This window comes from Salvelinus namaycush, chromosome 6, assembly GCF_016432855.1.
Source record: "Salvelinus namaycush isolate Seneca chromosome 6, SaNama_1.0, whole genome shotgun sequence".
Lineage (NCBI taxonomy): Eukaryota > Metazoa > Chordata > Actinopteri > Salmoniformes > Salmonidae > Salvelinus > Salvelinus namaycush.
Genome location: NC_052312.1, coordinates 22,835,891 through 22,848,927, shown reverse-complemented (window position 1 = coordinate 22,848,927; position 13,037 = coordinate 22,835,891). Strand labels below are relative to the sequence as shown.

Genomic DNA, 13,037 nt, shown 5'->3' with positions numbered 1-13,037 from the left:
TCCCCTCTCTCTCTTCCCCTCTCCACCCAGCTCTGAAGTGTCTCCCAGGCAGCCACTACGAGCCATGTGGCAACGCCTGTCCTTCCAGCTGTCAGAACCCTACCTTCAACGCCACCTGTACCCAGCCCTGTGTAGAGGGATGTGTGTGTGACCCCGGCCTGCTACTCAGCGGTGACAAGTGTGTTCCACCCAGCCAGTGTGGCTGCACCGACAAAGATAACAACTACAGGCCTGTAAGAATGGACGAACCAAGTTACGACTTGACTAGTAAAGTTTACATAGTAGTCAATACAATGACCTGAGACTTATAGGAATGATGTAAACAGATTGAAATAGTTTAAGGATAGCTCATTTTGCTCATGTGAATGATTGACTAAATTAATGAAGTGGTTTATTGACTAACTAACATGGTTGATTGTTATATGTCTGTGGGACTGTGTCTTATGTCCATATCTCTCCTTGTTTGTGTGTGTGTGTCCCCTAGGTGGGAGACAGTTGGTTCACTGAGCTGGACTGTTCGGAGCGTTGTAAGTGTAACCCTGGCAACAACATTGTCTGTGAGCCGTGGCAGTGTAGTCCCGCCCAGGAGTGTAAGGTGTTGGAGGGAGAGATGGCATGTGTTTCAACAGGTAAATGCCACACTCCCTTTCAGGGTTTTTTCTTAGTCTTTGTTGTGTTGTTTATTTTGCTTCTGTTACAGGGACAGAAATGTTTTGGTTTCCCAGATACAGATTCCTAATTATAATGAATTATTAGTCCTGAACTAAAAAGCATTTAGAGAATCTCTATTGAACATGCTTCCAAGGCCTAGGCTTAATCTGTGGCTGGAAAACCAGCTCTAAGTATCTTCACATGTGATTTGAAATGAATGTGACACTGCCTGTATATGACACACCATGAAGAACTCCCAAGAAGGCATCACTAACCCAGATATGAATGTCTCTCTTCTCTGTGTCTCTCCCCAGGTTTGGGTGTGTGTCATGTGGCCGGAGATCCTCATTACTACACCTTTGATGGTGTCATGCACACCTTCATGGGCACCTGTACCTACACACTGGTGGAGGTATGTAACCGTCGTCTCTCAACCTCTCTTCCTCTTCCCCTCTGCCTCTCCCGGTACCCGTGTAACACATCTCTCTCCCTCCATCCCTCTCACCTTCCCTCCGACCCCTCTCTCCCTCAGGTGTGTAACTCCACCAAGGTAACTCCGTTCACCATCGTGGCGAAGAACGAGGAGCGTGGCCAACCGGAGGCGTCGTACGTGCGCGCCGTCACGGTCTATCTTCCCAACGCCAACGTCACGCTTCAAAAGAGCAACAGAGTTCTGGTGAGATGGAGTTCAACTTCCAACCTTTGTCGTCCGTTTTTGGTGAAAGTAGAAATGTGCGTATGGCTTACAGGCTTATGCCTCAGTCACATCACAGCAAACACAGACAGAAAACACGAAACAGAGAGAGGGAGAGGGATCCCTTGGGGAGCGTGTCAGAGTAGCGAAAAGTAGAAGTTTGACGCTTTGGTTCAAGCCTGAGCCCAGTTTCCTTTGTTTTCTCACCGTTTTAGTCAGATAATAGAGATACAGTTATGGTACGCTTTGATCGTTATTCATCTTCTTAATGAAGCTGGCAGGGTAGCTCGGTCATTGCCTAGGGATCTATGGTGTACTAATAAATTATCTTTGGGGGGGGGGGGGGGGGGGGTTAATTGGGGTGTTAGGCCTATTCTTGAGGGGGCTTCAACACCGCCAAGCCACTTTGTGGAACCGCCCATGGAAGCTGTGATAGTGAAGTTTGAGAAACAACAACCCGTATGCCTTATTTGTTATTGATTTCCACTAATCACCTCTCCTTTATCCCCCCCTCCCCCCTCTCTCCATTTCTCTCTCTCCTCTCCAGTTGGATGGGCGCAGGGTACGTACTCCTCTGTCCATCGGTGTGGCCGGGGCCAGGGTCTTGAGTAGTGGTGTCTACAGTCTACTGGACACTGATTTTGGCCTGAAGGTCAAGTTTGATGGAGTCCACCATCTGGAGATCACCATCCCTGGAGAATACTTCAACAAGGTACGACTGAGGCCCAACTATAGTAATGCTGCTGTATAATAATGCGTATTATACAACTTATAATGATGGTAAAATTAAGCCTTTCACACAATACATGTCTTGGCCATACTAAAATACTCCGACCTACATTTTAAAGGGACTTCTAATGATTTTCTCTGCCCTTTTCATTCATGGAATTATCCATACTGTTCAAAAAAAATTTGGGGGGGGGATTTTAGTTTTTTGAATTTGACCCGTTTTCTCCCCAATTTCAATCTTATCTCATTGCTGCAACTTCTCAATGGGCTCGGGAGGCAATGGTCAAAGTCATGCGTCCTCCGAAACATGACCCGCCAAACCGCGCTTCTTAACACCCGCCCACTTAACCAGGAAGCCAGTCGCACCAATGTGTCGGAGGAAACACCATTCACCTGACGACCGAGGTCAGCTTGCAGGCGCGCTACAAGCAGTCGGTAGAGCGCGATGAGCAAAGTAAAGCACCCCCAGCCAAACACTCCCCAAACCCGGACGACGCTGGGCCAATTGTGCACCACCCTATGGGACTCCCGATCAAATCAAATGTTATTTGTCACAAGCGCCGAATACAATAGGTGTAGACTTTACAGTGAAATGCTTACTTACAAGCCCTTAACCAACAATGCAGTTTCAAGAAAAATAAGTGTTAAGTAAAATCTGTAGTGCCTTGCAGTCGGAGGCCGAGCAGTTGCCATACCAGGCAGTGAAGCAACCAGTCAGGATGCTCTTGATGGTGCAGCTGTAGAACATTTTGAGGATCTGAGGACCCATGCCAAATCTTTTCAGTCTCCTGAGGGGGAATAGGCTTTGGCGTGCCCTCTTCACGACTGTCTTGGTGTGTTTGGACCATGATAGTTTGTTGGTGATGTGGACACCAAGGAACTTGAAGCTCTCAACCTGCTCCACTACAGCCCCGCCGATGAGAATGGGAGTGTGCTTGGTCCTCCTTTTCCTGTAGTCCACAGTCATTTCCTTTGTCTTGATCATGTTGAGGAAGAGGCTGTTATCCTGGCACCACACGGCCAGGTCTCTGACCTCCTCCCTATAGGCTGTCTCATCGTTGTCAGTGATCAGGCCTACCACTGTTGTGTTGTCGGCAAACTTAATGATGGTGTTGGAGTCGTTCCTGGCCATGCAGTCATGGGTGAACAGGGAGTACAGGAGGGGAATGAGCACTCACCCCTTAGGGGCCTCCGTGTTGAGGATCAGCGTGGCAGATGTGTTGTTGTTACCCTTACCACCTGGGGGCGGCCCTTTAGGAAGTCCAGGATCCAGTTGCAGAGGAAGTTGTTTAGTCCCAGGGTCCTTATCTTAGTGATTAACTCTGAGGGTACTATGGTGTTGAACGCTGAGCTGTAGTCAATGAATAGCATTCTCACATAGGTGTTCCTTTTGTCCAGGTGGGAAAGGGCAGTGTGGAGTGCAATAGAGATTGCATCATCTGTTGATTTGTTGGGGCAGTATTCAAATTGGAGTGGGTCTAGGGTTTCTGGGATGATGGTGTTGATGTGAGCCATGACCAGCCTTTCAAAGCACTTCATGGCTACATACATGAGTGCTACCGGTCGGTAGTCATTTCGGCAGGTTTCCTTAGTGTTCTTGGGCACAGGGACTATGGTGGTCTGCTTGAAGCATGTTGGTATTACAGACTCGGTCAGGGACAGGTTGAAAATGTCAGTGAAGACACTTGCCGGTTGGGCAGCACATGCTCGGAGTACATGTCCTGGTAATCCGTCTGGCCCTGAGGCCTTGTGAATGTTGTCCTGTTTAAAGGTCTTACTCACATCGGCTACGGAGAGCATGATCACACAGTCGTCCGGAACAGCTGATGCTCTCATGCATGCATCAATGTTGCTAGCCTCGAAGCGAGCGCCGAAGTAATTTAGCTTGTCTGGTAGGCTCGTGTCACTGGGCAGCTCGTGACTGTGCTTCCCTTTGTAGTCTGTAATAGTTTGCAAGCCCTGCCACATCCGAGCCGGTGTAGTACGATTCGATCTTAGTCCTGTATTGACCTTTGCCTGTTTGATGGTTCATCGGACGGGATAGCAGGATTTCTAATAAGCGTCCGGGTTTGAGTCCCGCTCCTTGAAAGCGGCAGCTCTACCCTTTAGCTCAGTGCGGATGTTGCCTGTGATCCATGGCTTCTGGTTGGGGTATGTACGTACGGTCCCTGTGGGGACGACGTCATCAATGTACTTATTGATGAAGCCAGTGTGGTGTGGTGCACTCCTCAATGCCATCGGAAGAATCCCAGAACATATTCCACTTCTTTACTGACCGAGTCGCTCATGCTTCCTGCTTTAGTTTTTGCTTGTAAGCAGGAATCAGGAGGATAGAATTATGGTCAGATTTTCCGCCTCTGGATGAGAGTTTTCCTGTTTGCTTATGGCCTTACATAGCTCATTGAGTGCCGTCTTAGTGCTATATAATGTCATAGAGCCCGACCGGTTGTGATAGATGCCGGGATCGAACCCGGGTCTGTAGTGACTCCTCTAGAACTGTGATGCAGTGCCTTAGACCGCTGCGCCACTCGGGAGGCCCTACTGTTCAAATTCTATTCACATTTATTTGATTTAGCTCTTTTTAAAGTAATTGACACTGTTTCTTGTACAAACTTCACTCTTATATCATTCCTCAGTTTCAATTCGCACCTCTTTCCTTCCGTTTGTCCAGGTGTGTGGCATGTGTGGTAACTACAACATGAACGCCAAAGACGACAACCTGAAGCCAGATGGAAACCCAGCCAAGGACGTGATAGAACTGGGCAACAGCTGGAAGTCCGAGGGAGACTCCGACCCAGGGTCAGTAACCTCTAACCCCTCACCTTTGACCTTGTACTTTAGGCCAGGAGGCTACCACTAAAGCTTTGTCTTGGTCAGATCATGTGTTACTGTACACCTGAGTGTCCCTGAAACACTGACACCTGTCTATATCATTTATATTTTAGATACCTGGATCTTTAATAATGTATAGCCTTAAGGCAAGCCAATGTTCAAATAGACCAGGTACAAATAGGCCAGGAGTAAACCACTCTGTCTGTACAAGGCTTGCAAAAAAGATGTATAATGAAACATTCTAGCGACACTTAGTGGTGATTGATCATTAATCCTAATGGTCTGGCAGGAGGTAAAATTTTCGGGTACTCTCTCCCTCTTCTCCATCCCTCTATCTAATCCATCCCTCCCTCCATCCCTCCAGGTGCTCGCCAGATGAGCGTCCCAACATCCACCCTAACTGCACGGCAGAAGAAGAGAAGCAGTACGAGACCCTGTGTTCTTCTATCATCCTCAGCGACAAGTTCAAGCCCTGCCACTCTTTCCTGCCACCGGAGGCCTTCCTGGGGAACTGTGTGTACGACATGTGTGAATACGACGGCATGCAGGCCACGCTGTGTGATAACGTGGAAGCCTACGCACAGGCCTGTCAGTCAGCTGGGGTTACCGTTGACTGGAGAAACAACACATTCTGTCGTAAGTGATGGGGGGAGATGGGGGTAGGGGGAGGGAGATGGAGAGGGTAGGGTGAAATGGAAGGAGAGAGTATTGGAGTTAGGATATAGGATGCTATATAAATGAATGAAAATGGAAGGAAATTAGTTGGCTTTGGAATTGAATTTGTAAAAGTAATACATGTGTAGGCCTATACTGTCGACCAATGATGCCGCAATTCAGATGAAACGCATCCATAGAGCCAATGTTACTGTAACTGTTACTGTACTGTATAAAAAATATAGTATCTTTGATTATCGTCTAACCCCACCATCTCTCTTTCCCCCTCCAGCCCTGCCGTGTCCCCCCAATAGCCACTACTCTGACTGCACGCCTCCCTGCCCCCCCACCTGCTCCGACCTGTTCCCCATGTTCTGCCACCTTCCCCCCACCACCTGTGTCGAGGGGTGCCAGTGTGACGCGGGGTTCGTACTCAGCGACGGGAAGTGTGTCCCTCTGGCCAAGTGTGGATGTGTGGACTCCAATGGAGAGTACCATGATGTGAGTGCTTACTGTTTCGTTGACCAATCAGACTACTTTACCAGTCATACACCCCAACTAAACACCGAAAAGTTCCTTTCAACTTAAGGGGATTGTCAGATGGCAAACATATTTGTACCATAGCCTGCATGATATTCAACTATGAAACAAGTTTGGTTAGACAAGAATCCAAACTCCACCAGCCAGACACAGATTCAACACATCCTCTATAATACCATTCAAACAAGGTTTCTTCAGACATACTGTATAAACAGTCAGCCGTAATCCTAGCGTGTGTTCTGTGTGTGTGTGTTGCAGATGGGAGACTCGTGGGTGACTGACCACTGTGCTGACAAGTGTACCTGTAACCTGGGAGGCTCCATCACCTGTTCTGACTTTCAATGTAGGGATGATTCTGTCTGCACTCTGGACAAAAACGGAGACCTCTACTGCAAACCTGAGAGTAAGTCCCAACTCTTCTCTCAAAATAGTCCCTGCAACTCTGCCCCCACTGCTATTTCTACCTAAAATATTAGGAGAAGGTTACTATTTGACAACTATACTTCCTCAATACAAACTTTTCTGTCTCTCTCTTTCTCTCTCTCCCTACCTTACTTCATCTCCCTTTCTCTGCCACTCCCCCCCCCCCCCCCCCCCCCCTTTCCCCCTCTCCAGAATTCAACAGGTGCAATATCCACGGCGACCCCCACTACCGTACGTTTGATGGGTTCACCCACCACTTCCAGGGCCCCTACACATACACCCTGACCGAGGGCCACTCCCTCCTCAGCTCACTGGCCTCCCTCCAGGTCAGAGGGAAGAACATCCGTCGCGGTGGCAGCAAGAAGATCTCCTACCTGGATGAGGTGTATGTCGATGTCTATGGAGTCAGCATCCGCTTCCTGCAGAAGAAAGTTGTCCTGGTGAGTTAAATATAATATAATCCAACAATGCACGTTGCCTTTGCGACAGTAATCTAGCTCTAAAACCATGAGACTCTCCTTCCTCTCTGTTACCTTCCAGGTCAACTATGACAACACTATGAACAGTTCTAACCTCTTGTGTCATCTCCCTGTACAGTTATAACTTCTTATGTCCTTTCACTACCCGTGTAGGTGAACGGTGAGCGTGTGGCTCCTCCTCTCAGTCCTAGAGACGGCCTGACCATCACGATGAACTCTAAGAACGTCCAGCTGGTCACCGACTTTGGCATGACGGTCCGCTTCGATGGCAAAATCCACGGAGGTAAGACACACAGAGCGAGAGAGAGAGAGATGACATCACGTCCATAGGGCAGCAACAAAGAGTTTTCAGACATCAGATTGGCTAGGAGGAGAACAGAATGGTCTAGAAAGTTAATTTAATTTACTAAATTATTTAATTTACTTCTAGTTGGTCCCAATCCCGGATCCGGGAGCACCCTCATCAGTAAAAAAGCTGACTAGCATAGCCTAGCATAGCGCCACAAGTAAATACTAGCATCTAAATATCATGAAATCACAAGTCCAAGATGAAATATTTCAGGTATAAATGCAATGCAATCCTGAGGTCTGTCTTGCGTCATGACGAACGTTGAAAAGACTGCACACCCGGTTCCAAGAGCTTTTATACGGCCTCAGATCTACCTAGACACCCCATTCCAATTCTCACTGCTTACTGACATCTAGGGGAAGGCGTATGCAGTGCATGTCGACCCATAGATTACATGCAAATTAATAAACTGACCCTGGAACAGAGTGCCCGATTTCAGATTTCTCACTTCCTGACAGGAAGTTTGCTGCAAAATGAGTTCTGTTTTACTCACAGATATAATTCAAACGGTTTTAGAAACTAGAGAGAGTTTTCTATCCAATAGTAATAATAATATGCATATTGTACGAGCAAGAATTGAGTACGAGGCAGTTTAATTTGGGAACGAATTTTTACAAAGTGAAAACAGCGCCCCCCTATTGAGAAAAGGTTTTTAATAAAATGATTAAATATCTTATTAAGAAGAGCACTGCTTGTACTCATGCAATACTCTTTCTCCCTCCCTAACAGAGGTGATCCTACCCAGTACATACAAGAACAGGGTGAGAGGTCTGTGTGGGAACAACGACGGATCCTCCAAGAATGAGTACATGAAACCAGACGGAACTGTGACGCGGAAACTTGACGAGTTCGGCGAAAGCTGGAGAGTGACTGACAGGCAGGGGGCGGAGCTAGTGACAGCAGACCTCCCCAAGATGGTGCACCTGCACAGGTGGGAAGGAATCACTCGATTTATATATAAAAACATTTAATTCATTAATTTATTTGTTGGTTCATTCATGATCTATTTATAAACACAACTGACTGAAAAATAGGTTTGTTGAGATGATCGAGTGTACATAACTAAATATGACTCTCCTTCCTTTGTTATTTTTCTCCTTCGCTCACCCTCTTCTTCAACCTCTTCTTCGCCCTCTTCTTCGCCCTCTTCTTCGCCCTCTTCTTCGCCCTCTTCTTCACCCTCTTCTTCGCCCTCTTCTTCAACCTCTTCTCACCCTCTCCCTAGGCGTGATGTGGAGACAGACCCAGAGTCTGGCTTTGAGACAGCAGGTTGTACTGACGCTCAGCTGGCTGAGTTGAATGGTAACAAACAGTGCGGAGCCGTGTCCGACCCTACAGGACCCTTCGCTGGCTGCCACGCCCACCTACTGCCCAACAGCTTCCAGGAGTGAGTAGAGACTGTGTGTGTGTGTGTGAGAGAGAGAGCGAAAGAGTGTTTCTGTGTGCTACAGGTGGGTACGTTTGATACTTTTCTCTCAACCCATAACTTGAATTTATATTCTACTTTATATGTTCATACAACAGTGTTTGGATCTGTGTGTAGGTCTGCACTATTCCCTCCACTCACTGTCTGTCGTGTGTGTGCGTTTTAGGGACTGTGTGTTTGACCTTTGTGCGGATCAGGAAACCGCCTCTCTGCGTTGTGACAGCTTTGAGGTGTACGCCCTGGCATGCCAGGAGGCCGGTGTCAAACTGGGCAAATGGAGACAACAGCTGGGCTGTGGTAAGACGCACACACACACACACACACGCACACGCACAGAAACGTGTGCACACACACAAACACTCGCGGACACAAATGAGCACACACACAAGCACAAATACACGCACGCACACACACTAGACTACAGAGATCTTATTAAATGCACATAAATGCACACATGCACCTTGTCACACACACATCAATGCACACGCACACTCACAGACACACAAATGCATACGCAAACACACATGCACTAATGCACACACACTCCGGTATTACACACAAATTATTATATACACAGAAGTACACACACACAATCTATCCGAAATACAACCAAAATACATTCACTCACTGCTGTGTTCTTAATAAATGACTTTTTTTCTTCACTTGTAATCCCTAGCAAACTGATTCTGCCAAATCATTTTGGCAGTAATACTTATTTTCAACTGCCCTCCTCTCAACACCCCTTATGTGTTTGTTGCTAATCCTGTGTCCTCACTTTCTCCCTCTCTTCCCCCCTCCCTCTCTCTTCACTTTCTCCCTCACTCTCCCCCTCCTCTCTCCCTCTCTCCCTCCTCTCCTCCCCCCTAGTCCTGAGCTGTGTGGCCAACAGTACCTACTCTGAGTGTATGTCCCCTTGCCCCGCCTCCTGCGCTGACCTGGCCGCGCCTTCCGATTGTGACTTCACTGCCTGTGTTGAGGGGTGCCAGTGTGCCCCCGGTTTCGCCATGAGCACAGGCAGCTGTGTGCCCTATAGCGAGTGTGGCTGCAACTACCTGGATAGATACTACCCGGTGAGTTAATACAGCTGTTGCAGAACATGGTGTGGTGTGTATAACTCTGTCTCTTTCCTCGTACATGTCTCTCGCTCTACCCCATTTTGATCTCTCTCTCTCTCTCTCTCCCCATCCCGCCATTCCCTTCCTACCCAGCTCAAGGAGAAGTTTGTGACAGAGGACTGTGCCCTGTCGTGTGAATGTACGGCCTCGGGCGCCGTGTGCCAACCCAAGGGCTGTGCCGACACACAAGTCTGTACCATTTTCGACTACGCACGTGACTGCTACAAAAGTGAGTGTGTGTGTGTGTGTCTTTGTGTGTGTCTACTGAAACATGCATTTGTGCCCCTAGTAGTTGCAATAAGAACAACTTCAGTGTGCAAAATGGACTGAAATGTCTTTGATAAAAAACGCACCCTCTCGCCCTCTCTTCTCAGTGAGTCCGTGTCTGTCTTACCCCTGTCTAAATGGCGGTACCTGCTCTGAGTCTAACACTACAGTTGACTCAATCACCTGCCAGTGTAAAGAGGGCTTCGAGGGCAGCCTGTGTGAGATCGAGAAGACCGAGACCAGCGGAGGCCTGGGTACGTGATTAACTGGAGCTAATACTATACCGTACTGTATGGGACTGTACTGTACTATACTAGTCTGTATGGGACTCATATGTATTGTACTGTACTGTATGGGACTGTACTGTATTGTACTGTATTATACTATACCGTACTGTATGGGACTGTACTGTACTATACTATTCTGTATGGGACTCATATGTATTGTACTGTACTATATGGGACTGTACTGTATTATACTGTACTGTATTGTATTATACTATACCGTACTGTATGGGACTGTACTGTACTATACTATTCTGTATGGGACTCATATGTATTGTACTGTACTATATGGGACTGTACTGTATTATACTGTACTGTATTGTATTATACTATACTGTACTGTATGGGACTGTACTATACTGTACTGTACCCGGTAATCCTTGTTGGGACATAGCAGTTGTTAGAAATAGCATACAGGCATACCAGTGTTGTAACTGTCTCCTGCTTCGTCCCACAGATAAGAACACGATCATTCTCATCGCAGTCCTCGTGCCTCTGGGAGTCATCATCATAGCGCTGATCTGTGTGTTATGCTACAAATGCTGTCGAACGTCAGTACTGTACAACAACCACTAAAACACAGCCTGTTAATCGCAGAGCAAAATCTACTCTGACAACATGAAATAATCAAAGATCAAGTCGATCATGACAGCTTGCGTTATTATTCAGTGTACAAGACAGAAGAAGCTAACGTCACCTGTCAGTGCAGTATTTGTATTCCTATGTAAACGGATGCTAACTCTCTAAACCATTTTGTGTTCACAGGAACAAAAAAAACAAGTGTGATTCTGACAGCACAGATTCAAGTAAGTGCCTATCTCAATCTCACTTAAAACATATATCAACTTTTACTTTCACTTACATTATTTTTTACCTACTTAGCTAATATTATACTAATATTATACTACTTAGCTAAAATTTTCCCAATAAAACCAGGCCAAGGATTTAGATGGGAAGGATATAGTAAACACTGAATTTGAACCAGTAGAACAAAGTTCCCTGTTCAGGTCAATGATGCCATAATGGGTGGACTCTAGACCATTTTAAATGAGTAAATTATTTTGAAGCAGACTATTGGCAGCCAGCTAAAGAGAAAAGCACAAGAAAAACACCTGTCACCTGTCACCCACCTATTCAGCTGATTTATTACAGAGGCAAGTGGACCTTGCCGTGCCATAATTCTATAACCTCAACCCTTACCTTAACCTCACTGATATAACACTAACCTTAACCTAACCCGTGTTCCTAAACATAAACTTAAACATAACCTTCATTCATTTCGACCCTTATGCCTAAACTTAAGTTTTTTGTAATTCTATGAAGCCATGATCAGGAGGGAAATTGTGAAATCAATGCTCATACTGTGAAAAATAAGTGCTTCGGTTCTTCCACTGGATTGCATGACAAGTAGTTCTGCCCTCCATCCTTCCCAACTAAACCCTTGATCACCTTGGTGACCTGGCCAGGAGAAACTCCTGGACCTACCTAATAGTACCTGTCATAAAACAACAAATCCATGATAATAATAAACATTACACCTCTCTCTCTCTCTCTCTTTTTCCCTCTCTTTGTCCTTCTTCACTTTCTCTCTCTTTCTCCTTCTTTCCCTCCCTCGCTTATAATTATATGAATTTAATTTCTACTAGGCATCCAATACCGCATGCATCTTAAGGACAGCGACGTCGTGTACGAAAACCTGGACAATCAGCAGAAGAACGCAAGTGACATCATGACTCCCATGTAGATGGAGAGAAAGAAGAGTAGAGAACATAAGAGTTTCATTTACTGGCAGATGAATGTACGGATATCACACACACACACTCACTCACTCACTCACTCACTCACTCACTCACTCACTCACTCACTCACAAACAATGCACACCAATTCAGAACAGTCCGTAACGTCAATGTTACATATTTGCCGCATTATTCTTTTTGGAATTTGTTAATATTATTGTCATTATATTATCTACTTTTATTAACTTATTAATGCTTTTGTTGTAATTTGAGAATGTATGAATTATGATATTATGATCCAGGGAAAAGTGCAATTATAAAATGCCTCAAGTGCCTGAGATGTAATTTATTGAAGTGAATTAAATTGTTGCTGCAAGCTTAACATTACTTGTCATGTCAGTCTTGTGTCTGCCTTACCTGTCCTACAGTAACACACCTGTGTCTGTCTTACCTGTCCTACAGTAACACACCTGTGTCTGTCTTACCTGTCCTACAGTAACACACCCGTGTCTGTCTTACCTGTCCTACAGTAACACACCCGTGTTTGTCTTACCTGTCCTACAGTAACACACCCGCGTCTGTCTTACCTGTCCTACAGTAACACACCTGTGTCTCTTACCTGTCCTACAGTAACACACCTGTGTCTGTCTTACCTGTCCTACAGTAACACACCCGCGTCTGTCTTACCTGTCCTACAGTAACACACCTGTGTCTCTTACCTGTCCTACAGTAACACACCTGTGTCTGTCTTACCTGTCCTACAGTAACACACCCGCGTCTGTCTTACCTGTCCTACAGTAACACACCTGTGTCTGTCTTACCTGTCCTACAGTAACACACCCGCGTCTGTCTTACCT

General features: G+C 46.3%; 1 protein-coding gene across 1 annotated transcript in view; it reads left to right on the top strand.

The window, feature by feature from the left end:
- The window catches only part of zanl (zonadhesin, like), a 32,676-nt gene extending 20,402 nt beyond the window's left edge, over positions 1-12,274 (top strand). The window contains exons 32-51 of the mRNA XM_038995299.1: positions 31-233; positions 485-629; positions 966-1,063; positions 1,184-1,327; positions 1,893-2,057; positions 4,746-4,873; positions 5,271-5,542; positions 5,853-6,061; positions 6,359-6,503; positions 6,716-6,963; positions 7,156-7,285; positions 8,081-8,282; positions 8,577-8,738; positions 8,944-9,074; positions 9,645-9,847; positions 9,986-10,121; positions 10,267-10,413; positions 10,901-10,994; positions 11,209-11,249; positions 12,090-12,274. Of these exons, the coding sequence (XP_038851227.1) occupies positions 31-233; positions 485-629; positions 966-1,063; positions 1,184-1,327; positions 1,893-2,057; positions 4,746-4,873; positions 5,271-5,542; positions 5,853-6,061; positions 6,359-6,503; positions 6,716-6,963; positions 7,156-7,285; positions 8,081-8,282; positions 8,577-8,738; positions 8,944-9,074; positions 9,645-9,847; positions 9,986-10,121; positions 10,267-10,413; positions 10,901-10,994; positions 11,209-11,249; positions 12,090-12,187 (3,101 nt within the window). The 3' untranslated portion in view covers positions 12,188-12,274. The remainder of the gene's footprint in view (positions 1-30; positions 234-484; positions 630-965; positions 1,064-1,183; positions 1,328-1,892; positions 2,058-4,745; positions 4,874-5,270; positions 5,543-5,852; positions 6,062-6,358; positions 6,504-6,715; positions 6,964-7,155; positions 7,286-8,080; positions 8,283-8,576; positions 8,739-8,943; positions 9,075-9,644; positions 9,848-9,985; positions 10,122-10,266; positions 10,414-10,900; positions 10,995-11,208; positions 11,250-12,089) is intronic.
- The last annotated feature ends 763 nt before the right edge of the window (positions 12,275-13,037 follow it).